The sequence below is a fragment of the Anguilla rostrata genome, chromosome 14 (genome assembly GCF_018555375.3).
Source record: "Anguilla rostrata isolate EN2019 chromosome 14, ASM1855537v3, whole genome shotgun sequence".
Lineage (NCBI taxonomy): Eukaryota > Metazoa > Chordata > Actinopteri > Anguilliformes > Anguillidae > Anguilla > Anguilla rostrata.
Genome location: NC_057946.1, coordinates 2,643,764 through 2,669,143, shown reverse-complemented (window position 1 = coordinate 2,669,143; position 25,380 = coordinate 2,643,764). Strand labels below are relative to the sequence as shown.

At 45.4% G+C, this 25,380-nt stretch overlaps 2 protein-coding genes across 2 annotated transcripts in view; both read left to right on the top strand.

Moving 5' to 3' along the window:
• slc27a6 (solute carrier family 27 member 6) overlaps positions 1–16,541 on the top strand; it is a 28,515-nt gene extending 11,974 nt beyond the window's left edge. The window contains exons 4-10 of the mRNA XM_064308775.1: positions 838–962; positions 3,708–3,902; positions 10,923–11,013; positions 11,403–11,601; positions 12,953–13,050; positions 13,226–13,356; positions 14,269–16,541. Coding sequence (XP_064164845.1) covers positions 838–962; positions 3,708–3,902; positions 10,923–11,013; positions 11,403–11,601; positions 12,953–13,050; positions 13,226–13,356; positions 14,269–14,445 — 1,016 coding nt within the window. The 3' untranslated portion in view covers positions 14,446–16,541. The remainder of the gene's footprint in view (positions 1–837; positions 963–3,707; positions 3,903–10,922; positions 11,014–11,402; positions 11,602–12,952; positions 13,051–13,225; positions 13,357–14,268) is intronic.
• A 1,107-nt stretch (positions 16,542–17,648) lies between these two features.
• Positions 17,649–25,380, top strand: isoc1 (isochorismatase domain containing 1). Its single transcript, XM_064308776.1, has 6 exons — positions 17,649–17,803; positions 17,985–18,326; positions 20,421–20,540; positions 21,419–21,622; positions 22,826–22,942; positions 23,577–25,380. The coding sequence occupies exons 2-6, from the start codon at positions 18,060–18,062 to the stop codon at positions 23,721–23,723; spliced, it is 855 nt and encodes a 284-aa protein (XP_064164846.1). The 5' UTR covers positions 17,649–17,803; positions 17,985–18,059; the 3' UTR covers positions 23,724–25,380.

The window sequence follows — 25,380 nt, the reverse complement described above, 5'->3', positions numbered from 1 at the left end:
CACACAGCACCGGCCCTCCAGGCCGAGAATCGCACCCCATCCTTGACCCAGGGGTGTGCTGCCCAGAGGGGATGCCAGTCACAGTTGGCACTGGCGCATGCCCGGATTTAATGCCAGTCTGTGGGGCCCATTCATGCCCCAGAACACGGCTACTGTTCCCCGCTCTGAATAAGACTGCCTGCCAAATTATTCTTACGTAACCGCGGCTTAACCGGATGAGCCACCCAGCGGCAGGTTTTCAGTAAACCTTATTTAGTTGACACTTCAAAGTCTTCTCCCGTTACCTACGGTCCTCGTAACCTTTCATTTCTGATGACGCAGTCTCTACTCTACTAGGCCATGTGTGCCTCTTTATCCTTTTTTCCCCCCTAATAATTAACTTGTTGGGTTGCGTAAAAACATTTTATTGACCCTGAGTGTTTGTACACTGCTGCCTTTACACATGGCTTGCTTTGGCAACATTGCTTGCTTGTACCTTGGACGAACTTGGGGCCGCATTACCCAATGACCCCCCCAGCTGAGGCCTGTTAATGTGGGTGGGCTCAAGCGAACCTTTTTGTGGAATTCCGCGCGCAGTTTGGCCCGCCATGCGCAATTCCGGAATCTTCCGCACGGACACGGCGGGGGGGGGTGGGGGGGGTGGTGGACTTTGCGGCGCGTCTCGAGGGTTCGTCGGCGCGCTCGCTCTCTTTGCATGGAGGCTGTCGACGAAACCGAGGCGGAGGAAACGTTGTCCAAAGGGGGTGTCGATCGGCGCTCGGACGTCGACGGCGTTGGACTCTGCGTTCCGTTCCGTTCCGCTCCGTGTCGTGACGCTTCCTTCCCGGTCTCCCGCAGGTGCCACCTGCGTGCTGAAGAAGAAGTTCTCGGCCTCGCAGTTCTGGGTCGACTGCAAGAAGTACGACGTGACCATTTTCCAGTACATCGGAGAGCTCTGCCGTTACCTCTGCAACCAGCCCCAGGTACGCCACGGCACGGCCTGCACCCACCCCCCCCCCCCAGGGTTACAAACCTGTGTGACAACCTGCATGGAAACAGTCCACCCTCCAGGTGCTCGGTCCAAAAAGGCATTCCTAAAATTCTTCAGTGCATTTTAGTCGAAGAAAACAGGGGTGATGTTGCTGTTTGGGGCAACCCTTCCAGTTTTTTCTAGAACACAGTGAATAAGAAAGCTTTCATGGTGCATACTGCACCTTTTGGCTCTAAGTGGTTGGTTTTGGTAGATGTGACAATAGGTCATTTATATAAGAAGAAAAAAATTACTGACAAGTGCTTAGAATGACCCTATACCCTATCACTGGAAAATGAATTGTCAATCAACAGCAGTCATTTAATAATTAAATGATCATTAGATTATTTACAAAATGGATAAATGTGCAGTATTGACAGCTGAGAATTTCTGTGTCATTCATTCATTCATTCAAATGGAGCATTTAACAGTCCTTCCAGAGCCTGGGTGATATGGCCAAAACATAACAGAACACAATGATGAGAACAAGCCGTTCAGCCGAACAATGCTCGCCATTTTTCTGACTAAACGTTGTCTGCTGCTCTGATTACCTACAGACTGGATAGTGGTAGAGACAGAGTTTCTGCCTCTACTGTGTGACCAGGCAGGCTATTCCACACAGTGACTACCCTCTGCGTGAAAAAATATTGCCTGATGTCTGTGTGGAATTTGCCTTTGTGTCGATTTCCATTTCTGTCCCCTCGTTCTACTGACGAAACTCTGCATGCAGAATCTCTTGTAGTTCACTTAATCCTTTTTTTTTTTATTTAAAAAGCCGCGTAGTACACTGTTACTTCACGAAGTATACTGGTGTACTTAAAATAAAAAATTAAAAAATGGCATACCACCCAGCTCTGACCTCATCCAATGGACGCAGAGATGTGTGTTGACCTAAGCTGGCATCCTAAGGGAGGGCCTTTAATCTCCTGACGGGGGCTTATCTGAGCACAGTGTGCCCGCGTGCAGATAGCCTTCCAAGGCTCTTCAGGCCCGGACAGCCTCTGAAGTGGCGGAATTGTGAAAACATTCCGCTGAATTGTGTCTAATTTCCATGGCCGGGACACAAGAGGAGCTTTTGTTGGAGTGTCCCAGGTTCCCACTGTCGGCCAACCAAACCCCCCCCCCCTCACACACACACACCGAATCGGAGCAGAACCATTCCCTGGCCCGTGCTGGACCACTGCACAGCCTCAAAGCTGTCTTTGTCCCCCCCCCCACCAGCACCCTGCTGACCGCTCAGAGGTGCAAGTAAGAATCAAATTAGGGACATTCTGGAAAGTACATCCTGCCAATGGGAAGCACCAACAGGAAGTGTTATACAAACTTTTCTTCTTTCATGTATTGCAGTGTATTCAGTTTCTGTAAAGGATTATTACTATTATTATTACGGAAATACTTGAGATGACCGCCAGGATGACATGATTCAATAAATAAAAAAGTTTAGCTGTTACCATACTGAGGTAGAGCGTAGCTAATCACGAGTAACAAATAATGATTGCTCCTGCGAAAGACAGGATAATGCATAACCGCAGTTTCCTACTTTCTGCGGTGCCTCGCCGTCAAGCCCTGATGATTGCAGTATCGCGGAGAGCAACCCCGCCCCCCTCCTTCGCCGTGGTCTGATGTTTCCGTGGCCTGACGTGCCTGCTGTTCTGCTCGCGCTAACAGTGGAGCAGTGTTGGTTGCCGCAGTGAATACAGATGATGTGAAAACAATGGGAGTACAGTGAAACGGTCGTCAGGCGCGCATTGTGTGCCGCGCGTAGCCCGTGGACTGACTGTGGCTGCCTTTGTACGCCCCCGCGCTTCTCCAACGTCCCGCGCATTATCAATCTGGCGCGTTCGCTTTTCAAGTCAAACAAGAAAAACCCGGTTTAGTTCGCCCGGCCGAGATTCCGCGCGTGCGCGAGTGTCTGTTGCTTGCGTCCGTTTTTAAATAGTAACGGTTGAACACGCCCTGCTCAAACAAGTGGAAAAACTGCTCAAGAAATACATTTTCCATTTCAGCCTAAAATGTAATTCTGAACTGTTTGATTGTTATATATTCTTGGTGTATTACTAATATTTCCTTATATTCTGTTGTCATGCTGTCACCATGAAGGTGTGGTCCCAAGTCCAACATAATTGTGGTTGGGTCCGTCTAATTTACTTCTAACTACACATTGATGTTGAATATTTCCAGCCTGTTTAGTTCTCTCATGTGAAATCTGCAGACCAATCATTGCATTTCCTGTTGTGTGTGGAAAGCGAATATCACCAGACCAAATTTGATTAAAGATTTGCATTTGAGATTACTTTAGGATACGCCAGAGGTATTTTAGAGCAGAGTTGCACAACAAGGCCTGAACTGCTTTGGGACTTCATGAAGACTTGTGCTCTTAATTGTTGAATTGGGCCAGTCGCTTATTTGAATTGACGTTTTGATAAAGTCACAGACTGCAGACTTCTCCTGTACCCTTGGTGAGGACGTTTCACTGTGCTGTCATACAGGGAGTTCACCAGCAATCTGTACGGCTGTTTACAGAATTAAGACACACAAGTGAAGTGGAAGAAAAGCCAGCCTACAGATTGGGCCTCAGTGGACAGAGAGTTGTGCCCTCCAGATTTTCAGTGAGTTTCACAGCCCCTGCAGGTTACCCATGATGCTCTGTTTTTTATATATATTTTTTTTGGTTGGGGGGGGGGCGGTGGTGTCCCAGGTGGAAGGCGAGAAGGAGCACAAGGTGCACATGGGCGTGGGGAACGGGCTCCGGCAGGACGTCTGGCGGGAGTTCCACCGGCGTTTCGGCGAGATCCGCATGTGCGAGCTGTACGGCTCCACCGAGGGGAACCTCTGCTTCATGAACCACGTGGGCAAGATCGGCTCCGTCGGCCGCTCCAACTTCTTCTACAAGGTGAGTCCCGCCAGGGCCAGGTCGTTCCCCAATCCCCTCAGACCCCCGGATTGGTCGTTCCCCAATCCCCTTAGACCCCCGGATTGGTCGTTCCCCAATCCCCTTAGACCCCCGGATTGGTCGTTCCCCAATCCCGTCAGACCCCCAGATTGGCTGGTTCCCCAATCCACTTAGACCCCCGGATTGGCCGTTCCCCAGTCCCCTTAGACCCCCGGATTGGTCGTTCCCCAATCCCCTTAGACCCCCGGATAGGCCGGTTCCCCAATCCCATCAGATCCCCGGATTGGCCGGTTCCCCAATCCCATCAGACCTCAGGATTGGCCGGTTCCCCAATCCCCTTAGACCCCCGGATTGGCTGGTTCCCCAATCCCCTTAGACCCCCAGATTGGCCGTTTCCCCAATCCCGTCAGACCCCAGGATTGGCCGTTTCCCCAATCCCTTTAGACCCCCGGATTGGCCGTTTCCCCAATCCCCTTAGACCCCCGGATTGGTCGTTCCCCAATCAGACCCCAGGATTGGCTGGTTCCCGAATCCCGTCAGATCCCAGGATTGGCTGGTTCCCCAATCCCATCAGACCTCAGGATTGGCTGGTTTCCGAATCCCGTCAAACCCCAGGATTGGCTGTTTGCCCAGTCCCATCAGACCCCAGGATTGGCTGTTTGCCCAGTCCCATCAGACCTCAGGATTGCCTGCCCCCCCCACAGCCTTCATGAGCCTCGTTCTTACAGAGGGTGCGTGGGGTTGGCCATCGCAAGACCCAAAAAAGAAATGCTGGCTTGATTTTCTGCTAAATGTTTTGCAATCATTTCAGACGATCTTTTACACACCTCAGCATTTCTCTGTAGTTCAGGCTTGATTGCAAACATTTATGCTGAGATGCTTAAACAATGTTTGAGAAGGAGAGGCGGAGTGAGTTCATACATAAAGTGGGCATTAACAATATCAACGATCTCAAGTGTTTAATTGGGAAAAATGTAATTATAATAATTCTGGAAAGACTGATTTTATTTTGTTGAGTAGACCACTTGGAAAGGAAAACCATAGATTGTGTATGATGACAATCACACTTTATCAGGACATTCTGTTGGTAACAATGAATGTAATCGAAATGTTGTGCTGGTAATTCTTATTGGCTGTGGCTTATGTTGTACTGGTAATTCTTATTGGCTGTGGCTTATGTTGTGCTAGTCATTCTTATTGGTTGTGTCTTATGTTGTGCTGGTAATTCTTATTGGCTGTGGCTTATGTAGTGCTGGTAATTCTTATTAGCTGTGGCTTATATTTTTACCTGTCATGGACTCCCAGAATGTGGGTGTACAGGTTCTCCTCTGATTTTTAGTGTTTGCTGCCCAATTCAGTGATCCTTCAGTTCCTCATGTAGTACTACACAAACTATGACACCCAACTAAGGGTAAAAATGGTACCTGTCGAACTCGTCCAGCCAGAAATGTAACTCTTGACTTACGAGACGTATGATTTTTTGGCAGAGTTGGCTACGTTAGTCGTTAGCTAATCTGGGTGACTGCGTGCGGGTTTAGGGTTTTGTCCTTAATTAATTTGTCCTGTAAAGGAACAACAGGGCAGGAACTGGTTGTTTCTGTTTGTATGGCACGCGGTGCGTTTTGTGTCAGAAGGAGCGGGTCAGTCTGCTCCAGACAAGCTTGCCCAATGAAACGTGCTCCTGATTGTGAAAGCTTCGCTAGTGCAGACGATGAGGGACAGAAGCTGCAGAGATTCTGCTCTATGCACTTTGACAGAAAGTAAAAATACTGCCAGTGCAGCTACAGAACACACACACACACACACATACATACACACACGCACACACATATACACACACACACACACACACACACTCACACGCACACATATACACACATGCTCACACACGCATACATGCATACACACACACACTCCCACACTCATACACACACACACATACACACACACACGCGCACACACACATACATACATACACACACGCACACACACATATACACACGCACACACATACATACACGCACGCACACACACATACACACACACAGACACACATGCGTGCACACACACACATACGCACACACACTCGCACACGCATACACACACTCGCATACACATACACACACCCACACTCATACACACGCACTAACATGCACATGATACTGTAAACTCAACCCCCACAACACTTTTTTTTTTTTCCACTGTCTCTGATTAACGGTGCTCTTGAGGATAGAGGTGTGGCTCCGCCCCCTCTCACAGACCACCACGGCAGCTCTTATCCTCTGCACTTCTTCAATAGAATAAGCAGCGGAAAAAACAGCGGATAAACCTCTTAACTCCGCCAAAATTAGCTCTGACCGCCCGCACTGGAGTCCCCTGGCCTCCAGAGGAGGTTTAAAATAGAAACTCTTTATTTAAAAATAAACAAGGTTACACAAAATATTTTGATGAGCCTGGGTTAATGGGCTTTCCCAGTTTAAACCCCAGAAGGTTGGGGCGGGGGGCAGGGGGCTGGGCTGTCAGGGCAACAGTTGTGCATGAATCGGGCTACAGGGACATGTAACTCGGGACTACAAATCCCAGATGGCCTGCTGCCTTTGCACACCTGAGCAAGGTACGGAAGCTGAATTGCTTCAGTAAATATCCAGCTGTAAACCAAGCGGCCAAAACCGGGCTGCGTTTTTGAAGCTCACTTCTTTCTCTTGTTGAGAGACGTTGCTCACTAGCGCCAGTGTGGTTGGCTCCAGTAGAGCTGTTTCAGCCACCCGTTTTAATGTAAGTCAGTGGCAACAATATGGTCAAAAAACAATACCGGGAATATGTCTATAAGTCTATTGCTCGACTGCACTGGTCACACCTCAGATATTAACACAACACAACACATTGTATTGTTTACATGCCTAAAAGCAAATGTTCATTTATGAATGCTGAACTTTCATTTTCAATTTTTGTCATTTTTATAGTTCAGGCATTTTGCTGTGGTGTGCCCTGTGCAGTCGAGGAATAGACTTATTTTGCACGTCACACATTTTGCCAATCCACTGCTTTGCTGGGCATAGTGCTGGGAGCATTTTACTCAAAAAGGGTTGGATGAGTTTTATAAACTGAGTTGCATGACTTCATTTCCATGAAGATGGCACGTTGGTAAAAATTTGGCAGGTTGTGTTGACCGGTTCACAAGCCTTTGAAAATATGCAAAGACTTTCACACTTGTGTGGTCTGATTCAAAGGCCTAAATTGTGAAGGAAACTGTATCCTGCTCACTTCATTCCTCGATTGATCACCACAAATTTATCAAACGAGTTCTCCTGAGTGTATGCGGTTAAAGCGAAGGTGTGCTTCGTTCTCATTGGACAAGATTTCTCACTTTTATTGGCTAGCTGGGTGAAGGATAATGCATGTGGTGACGGCAAAATTGAAACCTTGTATGAAACCTTGTATGCAAACATGCCGTACCCAAACAGCAACTTTATTTTCCAGGCTTGTGTGGGCTGTGCCCCCAGACTGTAGTCATATCAACATGGACTCAAATTCCTCCTGTTTCTACTCACACAGACTCAACTCAACGCTCGTAAGTTAGGAATGAACCACTCTGAGGTGTGAAAGGGGAGCTGCCTCCACAGAGCGCTTTAAAACCCTTCAACACACTCCTCAGAGTGGATTATTCCACTCACACCATGGTCATTTGGGAAAGACTTAAATACAAGGCACGGGGCGTTAATATTTTGGGGCAATTCGCCCTCAAAATATACACTTTTTTTTTTGCTGCCACTGACTGCTTATGGAGTTGTTTACTAGGCTTGCTAGGGTCTCAGCATGTTGCTATGGTTACATGGGTTGGTGTGAAATGGCAGCGTATGAATTTAGGATGGAAATCCATCCCTGGTTTTCTTTACTCCTTGGTAAGTAACTGAACAACTGGGACTACTGATTGGCCCAACTGTCTTTACAGCAGTATATCCAGCTGAATAAATGGATATTAAATAAAAATATAAAAAGTTTAGTAAGTCGCTCTGGATAAGAGTGTCTGCTAAATTCCTGTAATGTAATGTAATTAATTCACACCTGACTCCCAGGTAAAGGGAGGGTGGAAAACCAGCTGTTTCTCAGCCCTGGATGACTGTGATTTGAGTAACGGGCATAAGGAAATCCAGCTCCTCCAGCTGTCAGCTTGGCCCCGCCCCTTCCCCCTGCCACTCAAATCCCACCTCCTCATCCTCTCCGCCTCCCGCATTGTTAACGTGTCGCTGGCGTCTGGGATCAGTTCCACTTCTTTTCCTAAGTGCTGCTGTCACTCCCACTCTGAGCGAAGCTGGATCGGAGGCCACTTCTCTGACCAATAGCAGCCCTGTCTCTGGTCTTCCCTTTCTCGCTGTGGTTTGGGGGAGAGCAGTGGCCTCCACACCCCCGTCTCTGGCTGTGGTTCGGCAGGGAGCAGTGGCCTCCACTAGACCGTTACTTGTGTAGGAGTAGAAAATCCCATAATACATCAGTTTAGACATAAATAAATAAGAAATAATCTGAGGGGCGTGAAGTTTGTGGAAGCACTGCAGCTGAACAGCTTTAGATTCCAGAACTTGTGGGTGTTGGAAAGGGGAAAAAAATGAAGTATGTTACCCAAGTCCCCAGAGTTAGTGGGTGTGGTTTCCTGCATGTCATCTATATTAGCATCGTCTGCGCTCTTAAATTAAGATGTCTCCCTATCTGTGGTGACTTTGTGAAGGTCTTGGATTTTAAAATATATTATTCGGATGCCTTTTTACTTTTCACCAGAAGTGTTGGTCATGGATTAATTTCCTTAATAGAACTCTTAAATTTAATCTGTAATAACAGTAGTGCATTTTAGGAACCTCTAAATGTAATTTCTGTAATTGTATTTCTCAATGTAATTTATGCTAATTGTTTATTTAATTTCCTGCATGCTGGCTACTTATTATTCCCTCCTCTCCTCTTAAGTTTTCTAGGAAGATGTACGTCTGACTCTTGTGGAAGCGGCTGCTTCTCAGGTTGAGATTAGTTTCCAGTCTGTTGGGAGATTTATGAAGGCTCCAGAAGTGACTGGCTTGCGCAGCCCCCAGAGCTGAGAGAAACAGGCCCGCTTGTTCTTTGTGAGTTTCTGGGCAGCGGCAGCAGCGGTGTGTTTGTGCAAGCGTACCATGAGCCCCAGAGTACCGCCAGGCCAGCGAAGAGCTCGCCTTTCTCAGGAAAAGCCCTGAAACTGATTTCTCCTCTCCGAGAAACTCCTGTCTGTGTGGCCTGACAGTTCAGAGCTTCTGTCAACTTCTGCTTCTTCGCGGACGCGACGGCCGTCCGTAAAGAGAAGCGGCAGACGTGTGACGTACAGGGAATAAGATGAGAAACGCTGGCTGCTCGAGCTTTTGCTATGGCCTGGATACTCCACCCCTGTCCCCATTATTATGAGCTGCGTGATAGTCATATGGTGAAAAAAATATATAATCTGGCCTATCATGTTTTAAACATGCACTGCGTCTGTGTAAACTTCCCTGCTTTTGGAATGCTGGGATTCTCCCAAAAGGAACCATTCTCTCCTGGAAATGAAGACCATGGGTGCAGCACTGTATTTGCTCCCCAGTGCAACAGTGTATCCCACAAAACAGTACCCACTAAACGATGCACCAGTTAAGTCAAAGGGATTGGCATTAGCTGGTATCGAACGCATGCTGACCTCGCCACGCTACGCTTTGTGGCCCCAGGATGCTCTCTGTCTCTGGCCACTCTAATCCGGAGCGAGATTAGCGAGATTAGCAGGATTTAGGGTGGGCTTCCCGCTGAACAGAAGCCATCGGACGCAGAAGGGTCCTCTCTGGAGGGGCAGATTTATGTCACTTTTCCCCCTAAGACCGTTTGATTCGTCCTCCGCGAATTAGCTTAGCAGCCGTTGCTGGGCACAGGGTTAGGCTCTTGTTGTGCGACACACGCAGTCTGCTTTAGCCTGTGTTTGAGAGGGATTAGTGTGGCCAGAGAGAGCATCCTGGGGCTAGGAACTATAGCCTGGAGCTGTTAGCTGAGAATGTTTCCATCCTGTTCACGTGATTAAGCTTCCCATCCCCATGAGAAACAGACAAACATGTTTTTTCCTCTTCATTTTTCTGGGTATTTTACTTAATTTGCATTTTTACATCAAATTCAAATCAGATCTTTCTAATTCAGCAGTTTAAATAAGTTTTTAGATGCCAATGTTAGTACTCCTTTCCCGTTCCTTTTGTTGAATTTTATATTTGTAATGCAGTTTATTTTTGCTGAATATTCCGATGTGTGATATTGCACTGTGTTATGATATGAATGCTGTACACTTCAGCAACATGAATATATTTGTCACACTAGTACAGCAAATTGTAATGGAAGAGAGACCCCAGCTGGCCCTTCCCTGAAATGGCGATCAGGACATCACCACTGTGCCATTAGTCATTTCCTCTCTTGCCCTCTAGTGGGGTACTTGGGAAATGCAGTTCTTTGGTTTTATACAGTCTATGGTTCTGGTCCTGTGAGGGAGAGTGAGGTTTCATGACTAGAAATGGCCGACGCTGTCATCACTTGTCAGTGCCACACCAATTTGAACAACCAAAAGTGGTGTTTTGAATGATGAAAGTGAATGATTTACAGCACGGAGTCTGTCCCAGTCATTATTGGGTTAATTCATTTTCAAATACTTTTCATGTTCTTGTTTTAAAACGGTTTGAATAGAAAATTTAGTTTAAACCTTTAGAGCACTGAACTTCTTCATTAAACACAGTGTTTCCATATTGTGTGCCTGGTCTGTGTAAAGGTTGTGTATTTAAATGGTAACTGCAGGGAAATGTGTCTGTGGTGCTGTACTCTCAGAGAAGGGCCCGCAGTGATTTAATTTCACACTGCCCGTTTGAGACACGCCTCAGGGTGTGGAGTATTGCACAGTGTGAAGACACGTAATGACAGCGTGTGTTTAACGGTGTCACTGAACGGTGTCCTGTCTTCTCTCTCTCTCTCTCTCTCTCTCTCTCCTCTCTTTTGCTCCCGAAGCTCATCTTTAAGTATGAGCTGGTGAAATATGACATGGTGAGGGACGAGCCCCTCCTCAACGAACAGGGCTTCTGTCAACGTGTGAAGAAAGGTAAAAAAAATTATTTCTTTAAAAAAAAAAATGTACTGTCTTGCTTTATACCCCATTCCTCTGTGTTGTGTTGCTGTTATGGTGTGTGCATGTGTCTTTTCTCTTATCTAATGGTTCTAAACTGCAGGAGACTGTTCAGATGGTTTAAACGGAGGTTTGCCAGTGCATTGTGGGGATTTGTATGCAGATTTTTTTGCATGCCCAGTTGCGTTCATCACCGCTCGTTGCTACAACTTCCGCTATGGATTCAGCAGAGCACTGAGGGGCGTGAGCTCTCCGAGGCATGTCATGTTCATATCACCAAACCAGCAACAGTGCATTAGCAGGATGTGCCGCCCAGCTGCCCCTGTTGCATTATGGGTCACCTGTGCGTCTCCCCCCCCCCCCAGGTGAGACGGGCCTGCTCCTGTCCAAGGTGAACGCCAGCGCACCCTTCTTCGGCTACGCGGGCAGCAAACAGCTGACGGAGAAGAAGCTCATGAGAGACGTGTTCGCCAAGGGAGACCTGTACGTCAACACCGGCGACCTGATGATGCAGGACAGGGAGGACTTCATCTACTTCAGGGACAGAGTCGGCGACACGTTCAGGTACGCGTCGCAATCTTAACATCGCGCTCTGGCAACGCTGCAGGCCTACGTCCTCTCCTGTGAGCTTTTCCCACGGCTTTTTAATCATAAATATGTACGGTCACACTTCAGAGATAGGACCCCTTTGGGAAAGGGGGCTGTTCATACATCCGCTTCAGTTTGAATCATTCATTGGAATGGTTAGTTGTTTTTTTGTTTTGTTTTTCTAGCTGCTAATCCTTTGTTAAATGAATAACCAATCAAGCAGCCTGAAAAGTTTGAATGAATAACCAATCAAGCAGCCTGAAAAGGGTTTTCATTAGAAAATTCTTTTTTTTTTTTCCGGCTTTCCGGAAAATTGATCATAATAATAATTGACAACTGTTAGCAAAAAAAAAAGCCAAAAATTGGTCTTTCTATTGTCCAGGAAAATTATAAACATTACAAACTGTTGAAAGGCTATAAAGAATAGATATGTGTTGATTGCACAAAAACTGAAAGCTGTTGAAAAGTCCTGGAAAGAATGGACGACCCTGGTCATGAAAGCACCAGCGAGGGAACACTGAACTGTTACTGACGTGCTTAATTAATAAATTCTCTTTCCTTTAATGAATACGGACATCAACGTGCTTTTATATTTCGTGGTTCCCTTGGAAACTTGCATCTGATTTAAGTGGAACCCGAAACAGTTATAAATAGAGGTGCGTTTCCCTTTTAATCAATAGAAAGCGTGACTCATTTCCGCTTGAGTGCTCACTTTTTTGCCTCGGCGATAAAAACTAAATTTATGTATTGTATAATGAGAAGCTTTAAAAGGCATAATTGCTTATGGTGCTAATTGCTTATGGTCCATAACCTTTTCTGTTGACTGGTCAGTCCATAGCTCTGAGGCTCGTATCTCTAATGTTTTTTTTCTGTAATTAACTTAAGTGTTTAAATCAGGGGGGCTGGAGCTCTAGTTCTGAAGAGACACAGGTTCAGTTGTTTTTTGTTTTCACCTGAAAGTCAGCAATCAGTTTAGACCCAAGAAACCAGGTTGAGGTGAGGCACCTGTGTAATCAATGCTTGATGAATGATAAAATGATTGGTTAAATGTTGGGTAAATGATTAAATGATAGGTTAAGTGCTGGGTAAATGAATAAATTAAAAGTGTTAAATTAAAAGTGAATTTCCTGTGTAAATGCCTAGTGTTTAAAAATGTAAGGGTTAGGCTGTCTGCTAAGGAAAACCCATTTTTTTAAAATAATAATTTGTGTGACTGGGTATCCATGTGTGTGTAGCAGTGTGTGTGCGCGGTCAACCTACCCTGTATAAACGAAGGTTAATAATAAATTCAGTTTTAAACTTGACTGTCGTGACGTGCCTGTTTCAGGTGGAAGGGGGAAAATGTGGCAACGACGGAAGTGGCAGAAATTCTGGGGCTCGTGGACTTCATTCAGGAGGTCAACGTTTACGGGGTGGAGGTCCCAGGTAAGTGCGCACGCTTCTGTTCTTCACTCCTCTCCTTTTCCAAACTCAAAATGGCTGGCTTTGTGTCCGTCAAACAGTCGTCATGGATACACATAGCTCGCACACATCGGGCCCTGCTTCCGTTGTGTTTTTATCCAATGGACAGTCAGTGTGACGAGTGCGACTGTGTTTGCAGGGAGCGAGGGCAGAGCCGGGATGGCCGCCATCATCATCAGGCCCAGCTGTGAGTTCGACGGGAAGAAGCTGTTCGACCACGTGGTCCGCCACTTACCTGGCTACGCTCGCCCACTGTTCATCCGGATTCAGGTAAGTTGCGGAAACAGCCCATTTTTAATGAGTCCATTTCCACATAAACACAGGAAGGGTGCATTTACTTTATTGCTTTATCTCAGATGTATTTCCAATGCATTCATTCTGACAGGCACTTTTAAAGAGTTACAAGGTCTCGCATTAGGGTTCTACGCATTAAAGGGTTCTGTGCATTAAAGGGTTCTGAGCATTAAAGGGTTCTAAGCATTAAAGGGTTCTAAGCATTAAAGGGTTCTGAGCATTAAAGGGTTCTGTGCATTAAAGGGTTCTGAGCATTAAAGGGTTCTGTGCATTAAAGGGTTCTAAGCATTAAAGGGTTCTGTGCATTAAAGGGTTCTGTGCATTAAAGGGTTCTGTGCATTAAAGGGTTCTGTGCATTAAAGGGTTCTGAGCATTAAAGGGTTCTGTACATTAAAGGGTTCTGAGCATTAAAGGGTTCTGTGCATAAAGGTTCGTGCATTAAAGGGTTCTGTGATTAAGGGTTCTATTAAAGGGTTCTGAGCATTAAAGGTTCTGGCATTAAAGGTCGTCTTAAGGTCGTATTAAAGGGTTCTGTGCATTAAAGGGTTCTAGCATAAAGGTCAAGTTAAAGGGTCGAGCATTAAAGGTTCTGTGCATTAAAGGGTTCTGGCATTAAAGGGTTCTAAGCATTAAAGGGTTCTAGCATTAAGGTTCTGACTTAAAGGGTTCTGAGCATTAAAGGGTTCTGCATTAAGTCTGCTTAGTCTGCATAGGTTCAGCTAGTTCTAAGCATTAAAGGTTCTGGTAGACTATACGATCATCAGCACTGTCTGGTCCACCCTGAACGGTGCCATTGCCGACCAAGGCATTGTCAACATGAGTAACAGGAGTGCGCATTGACCATGTGTTTCTCTTGAATAAATATATTTATTATTTTTTACGTTCCAGGAATTCATGGAAACGACCGGAACCTTGAAGCATCAGAAATTCCGGCTGGTGGAGAGCGGATTCGACCCGTCGGCCATATCCGACCCGCTCTACTTCCTGGACGGCGGAGAGCAGCGCTACGTCCCGCTGGACGACGGCCTGTACGGGGACATCGTGTCCGGGCTGCGCAAGCTGTGAGGGGCGCGAGCGGAGGCGCGGCTGCGCCTGGGACAGGGGATCGGGTCGCTCCGTTACAAAGGAGGTGCTCCAGATCGCCTTCAGCTCATTTACAGTGTCACTGTATGCGTTTTGGGGGGGGGAGGGGGGGTTAACAATGGAAATACTGCTCATAATCAGCCCCTCTCTTTGAATAATGAAGGAGCCCCTCATTGTGAGAGTTTGGGACAGGCGGCGCAGCTGAATAATGAATGAGAGAGAGAGAGGTTGTGGACGGGGGCGCAGTGACACGCGTCAGCCTCAATCAAACGTCGGGAGATCGAATGGCTGAGTCGGGGCAGGGGGGAGAGACTGCAGCCATCCACGCGTGACGGCTGTGCTCGTTCTGATCAGACATCAGCGTCCTTGAACTCTCCAGGGCGCCCAAATGTGCAGCGCTTCCTGCTGGGCATCGAACCGACAACCTCCTGAGCTCTACCTCCTCAGCCAACGTGGCACCCGGTGTTCCACGGGACCCCCCTCAGTGAAAGGCATCACACTGCCACGTCCCATGTGAAAAAAAAATTGTACAGAATACTCAAAGTATAATGAACATTTTTAAATATAATTATTTTATATAATTGTGCTTCGAGTGTGCTGAGTGTGCTACTTTTTTCACCTGGGATGTAAATATGTGGAGTGTAACTATAAGCTCACATAATGATTAATATATTTCACAGCGCTGTTTTTTTTTTTTTTTAATTAAAAAAATGTATGCGTTGCAATATGTAAACGTGGCAATAATCTGAATTTCTACAGCGTTGCAGTAGCTTGACGCTCTGCCTTAAGGCAGCATATTCCATTTATGAAAGGGATCTGGTTGTGGAAAAACTTCAGTTGGCTCCTACTTTGGCCGATATCAGCCAAATGTACAGCATAAAAAAAAAATAAAATAAAATAAAATAAAAATGAAAGTAAAAATTATACACATGGTGGAACAGTTCGAAGGCCTCGGAGATTCCCCTGGTCACCGTGATTGTGCCGTCATTTCCAGCGTGGTTTACTGTGAATCGTGATTTAAAGTGAAACGTTTACTCTGTGAGCTAGTGGCAGAAGACTGAGAGGAACGTGCGAAGGGCTTTTCCACTGAAGAATCAGCAGATGTGCTTTCTACCCTGTCAAAGGTTTCCTCGACATCATTGAAGCTTGTTGCTGCCAGCCTCTAATATGGATCAATTTGTGTGTTTAATGGTTTACACTGTGTAAAGTGCTACTTTTTCCTCTGGTAATTTGTACGTTCCTTTAACATTTATGATGTAATACGTCATTTAGAATGTGTGATGTTGAAATTGATTGTACATTAGTAATGCAGTAATGTATTTTAATTATTTCTGTGAAGGAGTGTACTTTGATTTAACTTGACCAATCGAATGAAAATACAGTCGTTTAGCTTGAACAAAATACTTTTTTTATTTTAATGTTACAAAAAATAAATACATCTGGTGCTCAAGGTGGAGCTGAACATAACATATATGCACTTATTTTCACACCACAGACAACAGCTAAGCTCTCACAGAGTGGAGTCGGAGGAAGACCTTTCAGACGTGCCTTTGGCGTAAAACGGGTGCCCAGTTGACCAGCGGAGGTCGCTAGAGAGCAATGAAGCACAGACCCCTAATTGACTGAACCCTCCCGTACCCTGGGTGGCAATTGCATAGATGATAACTGATGATATCGCGCACGCACACACGTACGCACGCACATATGTGCACACACGCACATACACGCACGCACACGCTCATATATGCATGTATGTGCGCGCACAGGCATATACGCACACACATGCATGCGCACATACACTCACACGTACTTGTGCACATATGTGCACACACACACGCAAGCACACGCACATACAAAACACAAACTGGGAAAAGAAAGGGAATTAAGCATGGAGCAGACTGGGAACACACACGTGATGTAGGTGTAGCGTATAGCATTATGGAATATTCTGGAAAATCGTGTATAGGCCTACTACAACAGCACACATCATTGTTAGCATTCTTGCGGACTACCATTTTTAACCTGAAGTAATGTTCACTGAAAATCAGTAATGCAGCTAATGTTTTTTTTTTTTTTTTTTTAAATAATTTTTTTATTTATTTGCAGTGTTTGTGGTTGCGTGTAGTCATACCTGTATGAATGTCAGAAAAACAGTGATTTCAAATTTCAGAGCCGGTAAATATTGTGTGAGCGACCCAAAGGATCGGATTCTTTTGTAGCATGGTACAGTTCTTGCAGATATTTGTATTAAATACTATTCTTGGCGCCATTTTGTGAAACGGATCCATTTTATAAAATTTTTCAAAAAGTGTCAAAACTCTTCCGGCTATTACACTGATCAACTCAGGGTTCCTCATCATGCACAGAAAGTATCTCAGCAGTCTTGTATAAAATCATGTAAGAAGCAATACATTGTATATTTTTGCCATTCTTTAAACTTTAACAGTGCTGTTAAGAATTATATTTTTAAACTTTCTGCTCTGTGAATATCCCTTCTGCTTCTGTGAATATGGAGTATCATAAAAAAATGTTAATGTAATAAAAAATAGAAATGATTTTTCTGAATTCCCTTCCAATGTTTCATTGCCAGGACCTCGGATGCCTTTGAAATTCCACCCAGTTTGAATTTGTTTTACATTCCTAATCGCCCCTGAGGGGGTTCTATGAATATGATCGCGACAATCTTTCTAATTACACTAAGAACTTACCTGTGCAAAAGTAGGAACAGGTCAATAAGGACGGACAGTGGCAATGCGTCTATTAACGAATACAGTAACTAATCAAAAAGACAATAATATAATGATATCCATAATTGTAATTGATCGCAAATTCTGTAGTTTACCTGTGACATTGGAAGAACACGCTGCGCTCACGTGATTGAATTCGCCAGGTGGGTCGTGCTGGAACAGAATTCCAGTCTGGTTTGCAAAGGCTGGGGCATTCGTAGAGGCCAAACCTTTCCGTAATCCTCTTACATTAAATTCAATTTTATTTGTACGTGGCTTTATATAGAGGGAATTCTCACTAAGCAGCTTTACACAGCACGGATCTACACTTGACCAAGTGTTCGCCTAGGTCAACATCTGAGGTGGAAAATCCCATTTTCAGGAAGTAAAACGTCCTCCTCTTTTGTTCCTGTCACCTGGATTTGCTAATTAGCACAATTCTTCAGCAAGCGGGAGGCAGAACTAATTACTTCAACCAGCTGGCTGAGTTCATAGGTGGAAAATATGAGACAATATGACTAAATAAATAAACAAAGAGTTGCTCACGACAAGAAGGGTTTGAATCCTGGCCTGGGCCTTTCTGTGTGGAGTTTGAATGTTCTCACCGTGTCCGCGTGGGTTTCCTTCCACAGTCCAAAGAAATTTAGACTTTACTGTTTTGCCTAGTTTTAGGCAAAATTATTTCAAGATATTCGCACTTTCAAGGAGAAATTTTGTATTTGAAATTGATTGCGAAATTGACCCATCTACGTCGCTCCATAATTTATGAGTGACTATTTCTTCTTTGTTTTACAGTAGGGTGAAGGTTGAGAGGTCGGCGCGACACGGAGCGAGCAGACTCCCCGCCCACTCCGGCTCTCAACAGTCATCATGGCGGATGTTCCACACAGCAACAACAATCACGTCCCGGTCCTTTTCTCGTTTTCTGTGTTTTCACGACCGTCCTCTGTGCCGTTAGGTTCGGGGCACGAAGTGCTTATCCAGAAGTTTCTGTCAATATACGGATACCAGATCGACATCCACCGAAAGTTCGTGATCCAGCTCTTCTCGAACGAGTGGGGTCAATATATTGATTTGCCCAAGGGATTTGTCATAACTGAGAAATGCAAGCTACGATTGGTACCTCTGCAATTAGATGTAAGATTGCTTCCTTTTAAGTTAACTGTCAGTTGTAATGCTAGCTGCAATAGCTACCTGGCAACATAACTGCAAGGATCAATTAGCCTACTTGTGCTGAATGAATGTGAATTTCCCTAGCAAGGTACCTAGCCAGAATGAATTTCGCATGTGAGGTGACTAGACTAACTTAACTTACTTTAACATCTATAGCGGCGTGGTAGTTTGCGAACGTTGTCTTTATTAATATGCTGGCTATTCACCTGGCTTCGACATCGTGTCTAAATTAGCACCTTGTTCTCATAAAACTGTAGCTAGGCTATATATACCTAAAACAGTGTTATTAAGCGATTTGTGTTTTGTCTGTGGATACGCCACGCAGCCGTCTGGTCAGGAAGTGGGCTATAACCGGTCAATTGAAGATAGAACACATGTTGAAATTGAGATGATGTACGTAGCCTATATTACATCAAGTAATAGTTAGCCTAATTGATTTTCATATCCCTATAATTTTAGAATTATAGCTGCATTGAAAAACGATTTGCCGTTTGTCGTTAATTCAGTATTTATCAATAAGTTATAAGTGGCAGAATGTTACTTTCTGTGGACTTACTGTGCAATTTGTCATATTCAGTTTAACGTTTACAATAGCCCGCGTGCTTGTATTTTGTAGTTGAGAATTTAAGACTTGGTGTACCATTTGGCTTGTTACAGTTCAGCTCTATCCACTGCCGAGTTCTTTTGTAGTATTTAATTATTTTGAAAATGAATGATATTTTAGCCTATAATCCTGACATTTAAAACTGCATTCGTATAAACTGCTTAATGTAAAACGGCCAATGTTTATTCATGATGAATGCTCTTGCGAGTGCGCGCAATAGATCAGTGCCTGAAGATGGGATGGTCATTGTGGGTAAAACATTTTATATGCGGTTTAAACGGCACAATATTTCTTAAATGGGTGTAGTTGCGAAGTGAAGGAACACGTTCATTTGTATTTAGACCTGACAACCGCGAACGCGTGGACGCATTCGTCGTTGCAGAATGGGCAGTATTAGTGATCTAACAAATTGGGACATTTATAATCCCGAGAGGGTGGGGTATTTTCTGATTTGCTGGTACATCGGTCTGAATGGAAACACAGGAACGGGAAGGCGGAGTTAGTACAGTAATTATGTGTGCACTAGTGGACTACATGCAAGGCTGCTTCGCAATTCAGAGGGAAGTCGACCGTGACGCCGCTTGTCGTTGTTGGGGAAAGACGGTAAATGAGCCCGCTTGGATGGACTCCACAGGGGCATTTGAGCGATGAGCCGCTGTTCCTCTGCCAAGGCGCCCTTTTCCCATCAATCAATTGCAGGACATTCTGTCCTTACTTCCAGTGAGCTGTCAGCAGTGTCCCTTTAGACCATGCTTAAGTGCCGTTATCTGCAGTGGAGTGGGCTTGTGCCAGGTTGGCCCTTGACACTGCTGCTGACTGCGGTGACGGTTTGACTTCCAGCCGCACGGCAGTGCTTCTCTTGTGCACCGGTCGAATCTTACTGACGTGCGGCAAGTTCAAGGGCAGTACCCACGTTTTGCAATTCTGAGTTCCACCAGTGGAGTCTTATTTGCGTTGTCCGGTTCACTTGTTCCTCCAGTGCAGTTTTGTTTGTACTTTCTGGCTCACTAAAATAGTTGATAGTACAACTAAAATAGTTCCACGTTTAAACTGTAAATGCACCGATATGCATAGACAGCAGATTCAAATAGACTTCCTTCTCTGTAGGTATTGGGTGTAAAAAATTCATATTAGTAAACAGGGCCAAGAATATTGATGAAAATAATGCTATGAAAAATAATCTATGAAAATGTTAAAAGTTCTAATTATCCCAAATTGGCTGCTGCCAATGCATTTTAACACAACTAACATTCATCAGGGTATAATACAAACTTTAAAAAAATGCTCGATACTATATTATGTCTATGACTGCAAAATTGACTTCACAGTCACTATACCTAATTCCAGGTGTGCTTAACAGCCATCCAGCTGCTCAGGTGAACACAGCTGCTCAGGTGAGAACAGTAGGTAAGTGTTTTATGCGGCAGTAGAGAACGGCGTCTGTCCTTTTGCAGATGACGACTCTGGGCAACCTGTCCGCCTCCACCACGGTCTTCTTCTGCTGTGACATGCAGGAAAGGTTCCGACCTGCCATCAAGTACTTTGGTGACATCATCAGTGTGGGCCAGAGACTGGTGAGAATTTTTTTTTGCTTGTTTTTTATTTACATGGATGGTAATGGTAAATGGACTGCATTTATATAGCGCTTTTATCCAAAGCGCTTTACAATTGATGCGTTAGGGGTTAGGTGTCTTGCTCAAGGACACTTCGACACGCCCAGGGCGAGGTTTGAACCGGCAACCCTCCGACTGCCAGACAATCGGTCTTACCTCCTGAGCTATGTCGCCCTACATACATGTTAATTTCATTACAAAAAAATATTTTATTTTGCTAGATGTTTTTAAAATCTACTGGTATCTAAAGAGTTAACGTGTTAAATATACATACCTGGTCTGGTTTATACTACTGTTAGGCTGTTATTTATACAAGCTGTATACAAAGCTTTTGTTCAGTGAAAAATTACGCTTGGGATTGACCTGTGTTCCATCAGCGTTTGTCCTCAAATTTTTCGTAAATGCAAGCAGTGCACGTGAGAGGACGGGGGGGGCTCACTGCTGCTGTCAATCACTGCACCTGCTGTGGCCATGAAGCTCCGCCCCCATTCGTCTGCCCCTCAGCCAGCCGATCGTCTGTCGCCTCAGTCTTCCTGTCAGTTAAACCGTTGCCCTCCACCATTTCCTGACGGTTGCCTCAAACGTGAAAGCTTTTGTTTGTTTAAAAAAAAAAAAAAAAAAAAAATCTTTATTCTTTATTGAACCTGGGCTTGTAAGGACTCTGGGATGTGTGGACACCCCGTTGATGGGCAGGCACCTCTAAAATGAGGCTGAGCCACCGAGTAGTTTTCTGAAATTTTGGGTAATTCTCCGCCTGGCATTCAGACGCTCGGCTCGGCTCAGCGTGAGAACGTGTGCGGTGTTTTACGGTTCTCTCTCCCTCTCTCCTGTGACGGCAGCTTCAGGGCGCTCGCATTTTGGGGATCCCTGTGATTGTGTCGGAGCAGTACCCCAAGGGCCTGGGGAGCACGGTGCAGGAGATGGACCTGACGGGGGCCAAGCTGGTGATCCCCAAAACCAAGTTCTCCATGGTGCTCCCCGAGGTGGAGGTCGCCCTGGCGGAGATCCCGGGACTGCGGAGTGTCGTCCTGTTTGGGGTGGAGGTGAGAGGAACCGCTCCTCTTTGGGGTGGTGGGGTGGGGGGGAATAGGAGGAACTGCTCCTGTTCAGGATGGAGGTTGGAGGAAGCGCTCCTGTTCGGGGTGGAGGTGAGAGGAACCGCTCCTCTTTGGGGTGGGGGGTGGGGGGGAATAGGAGGAACTGCTCCTGTTCAGGATGGAGGTTGGAGGAAGCGCTCCTGTTTGGGGTGGAGGTGAGAGGAACCATTCCTGTTTGGGGTGGAGGTAGGAGGAACTCCTCCTGTTTGGGATACAGGTAGGACAAACCGCTCTTATTCGGGGTGGATGTGCAGTGGGTGGAACTGCTTCTGTTTAGGGTGGAGGTAAAGGAACCACCAGCATAGATTGACCTGTGAAACTAATGTTGACTCTGCTGCAGAGTGTAGTCTTAGGCCATATGCAGTCTCAGTGTGGACCTTACTCTATTCCTTAGAGCAAATGTGTACAAATACAACTGGAAACCAGACTAAAGACTGGATAAAGCAGTACATTTTATTCATTAAAGTGCAGTGGTATATTCAGTTTCTGGCTGCTTCCCAGTGTGTAAGTTTGATTGACACCCCTCAGCCCTGCCCCCTCTCCATGCTCACATGCACTGCATGTCTCTGATTGGCTCAGGTTTGGGAATTCCTCTTGTTGACGGCTCCAGTGCTCCCCCATTGACATCTAACTACATAGTTACACTGACCACTCAGGTCCTCACAACCCTGGTTCCTCTGACTCCTCATCTCGGTTTAAGGCCTAAGAGCGCATTCAGTAGCTGGATCTCATTACCAGCACAGAGAACTGGCTAGAAGTAAAAAATAAATAAATAAATAAATAAATAAATAAATAAATAAAAAATTTAAAAAAAGGATTTTTACTGCCATCTGGTGGCAAAACAAGTTGTTTAGTTCAAGTGAAACAGGAGGGGGTGACACGGTGGTGCTCTGGGTGCTCCAGCCTGTCTTGGGTGTATTCCTGCCTCTCACCCAATGCATGCTGGGATAGGCTCCAGAAACTCCCACGTTCCTGCCTAGGGATAAGTGGGTATAGCGGGATAAGCGCAAAGGAGCAAAATGTCTAATACTTCATAAATATCAGAAAATATAGATAAATATATATATATATATATAAATGAGGACTGGGTTCATTAAAAGATGAAGTTCTGTCTGGGATAACTCTCTGTCTCTGGTCGTTGGTTTGTAGACTCATGTCTGCATCCAGCAGACGGCCCTGGATCTGATTGGCCGGGGCCTGGAGGTTCACATCGTTGCCGACGCCTCGTCGTCACGCAGCATGATGGACAGGATGTTTGCCCTGGAGGTAAACCCGTAGCCCCTGGCTGCTTTACCACGTCACGTCTATGTGTTTCACATTTCACATGTTATCCAGGTTATTTCATGGATTTTTGGGAAAACAAGGTTATTCAGTGTTAGGTAATGTGTCATTAAGACTTGACATTACAGGCATTTAGCAGACGTTCTTATTCAGAGTGACTTACGCAACAATCTACATAGCATTTATATTGCATCCATTTATACAGTTGGATATATACTGAAGCAATGCAGGTTTGCTTTGCTCAAGTACTTTGCTCACGGGTATAATGACAGTGTCCAACCTGGGAATCGAACCTGTGACCTTTAGGTTTCAAGCCCAGTTCCTTACCCATGATACTGTACTACACTTTAGACCAAGATGACCAGATTGAGAAAATTCCACACAGGGTTTGTGTTGTGTTTGAGTCAGGAAACCCCAGGTTGCCCCTGGGAAACAGTTGCTAGGAGACAGACAGGCCTAAACTTGACCCCGGGGGATGCACAGAGCAGGAAGGAAAGCTTAATTGTTTCAGGAACACAGTGCACCTGGCGGATTAAATAGTTCAGGAGTTTGAATTGGCGCACAGTCCTGGATCGGATGGGCGCTTCCAGCCCTCCGTTTTAACGGGCCTTTCTTCCAGCGACTGGCCCGAACCGGAATAACCGTCACCACCAGCGAGGCGGTGCTCCTCCAGCTGGTGGCCGACAAGGACCACCCGAAATTCAAGGAGATCCAGAACATCATTAAAGCCAGCGCTCCGGAATCCGGCCTGCTGTCCAAGGTGTGAGCGCGGTCCCGCGCGGCAGGCTCGACCCTGTGGGGGTGGGGTGGGGCGAGGGGGGGGACTGCAGGGAGCGCCGCCTAATTGTGTCCCCGAGATTTTAGATCATGAAAAAGAAGGTTCCCACCTGGCCAGCGTTCAGTAGTTCCGGTCTCGGAAATGGCAGATTTCGCCCCAGCCCCGACACCATCGCCTCCACCTCCACCACTGCATATATTTGCCCCCCCTTGATTTCTTCTATTATTGCATATTTGTCACACTCAATGGTTTCATATCTTTAGAAAAAATAATATCAAACAAAGGGAACCAGAGTAAACAGAAAACGCATTTGTTAAATAATTTCATTTATTTAATGAAACAAGTTATCAAACACTCATATCACCTATGTGAAAAAGTAATTGCTCCCTTAAACTTAACTGGTTGCGCGAACTTTAGCAATAATAACTGCACCCAAACGCTTCCTATAATTTGATATCAGTCTTTTGCACTGCTGTGGAGGAATTTTAGCCCACTCTTCTTTGCAGAACTGCTTTAATTCAGACAAATTGGTTGATTTTTGAGCATGGACTGTTTGTTTCAGGTCCAGCCACAGCATCTCTGTTGGGTTCAAGTCAGGACTTTGACTAGGCCACTCCAAAACTTTAATTTAGCTTCTTTTCAGCCATTTAGATGTGGACTTGCCGTTGTGTTTTGGATCATTGTCTCGCTACATAAACCAATTATGCTTGAGCTTCAGCTCACTGACAGATGACCAGATTTTCCCCTTAAGAATTTTCTGGTTCAGAACAGAATTAATGGTTCCTTCGATAATGTCATTCAGATTCCGAAGCAGCAAACCATCTCTGCACCATTTTTGACTGCTGGTGTGGTGTTCTTACTGTGAAATGCTGTATGTTTACACTGGACATAATGGGAACCGTGTCTTCCAGAAAGTTCCACTTTTGCCTCATCCATGCATAGAACATTATCCCGAAAGGCTTGTCGATCGTCCAGGTGCTTTTTTGCAAATGTGAGAGGAGCATTGATGTTTCTCTTGGTTAGCAGTGGTTTCCGCATTGCTACTCTTCCATGAATCTCATTTTTTCCCAGTCTCTTATTGTGGAGTCATGAGCACTGAGCTTAGTTGAGGCTGAGGAGGCCTGCAGTTCTTTAGAGGTTCATCTGGAATCTTTTATAACTTTCTGGATGAGTTGTTGCTGCGCCCTTGTATAAATTTTGGCAGGCCAGCTACCTCTGGGAAGATTCACCACTGTTCCAAGTGTTCTCCATTTGGAGATAATGGCTCTCACTGTGGTTTGGTGGAGGCCTAGAGCTTTACAAATAGCTTTGTAACCCTTTACAGACCGATATTTTGAAAACTTTTTTTCTCTCATCTCTTCTGGAATTTAATTGTATCGTGGCATAGTGTGCTTGTAGAAACTGTGGTGACTACTTCACTCTGATGGTAAGGTTGCATATGGCAGGTTTAGATTCAACAGGTCAGGCTGTAATCAAGCCTGGCTGTGTTCAATCAGCTGAATCTAATTATCAATTAAATTGTTAATTGGTTGATTGAGCAACTGATAATTTGATTGATAATTAGATTCAGCTGATTGAGCACAGCCAGGCTTGATTACAGCCTCACCTGTTAAATCTAAACCTCAGTCATATACAACCTCACCAT

Bases quoted from the DNA above. Each gene is read 5' to 3' on its own strand.
- isoc1 (XM_064308776.1), top strand. From the start codon at position 18,060: ATGGCGGATGTTCCACACAGCAACAACAATCACGTCCCGGTCCTTTTC. The intron at 18,327-20,420 runs GTAAGATTGCTT...GTCCTTTTGCAG, and splicing joins TGGTACCTCTGCAATTAGAT to ATGACGACTCTGGGCAACCT. The intron at 20,541-21,418 runs GTGAGAATTTTT...CTGTGACGGCAG, and splicing joins TCAGTGTGGGCCAGAGACTG to CTTCAGGGCGCTCGCATTTT.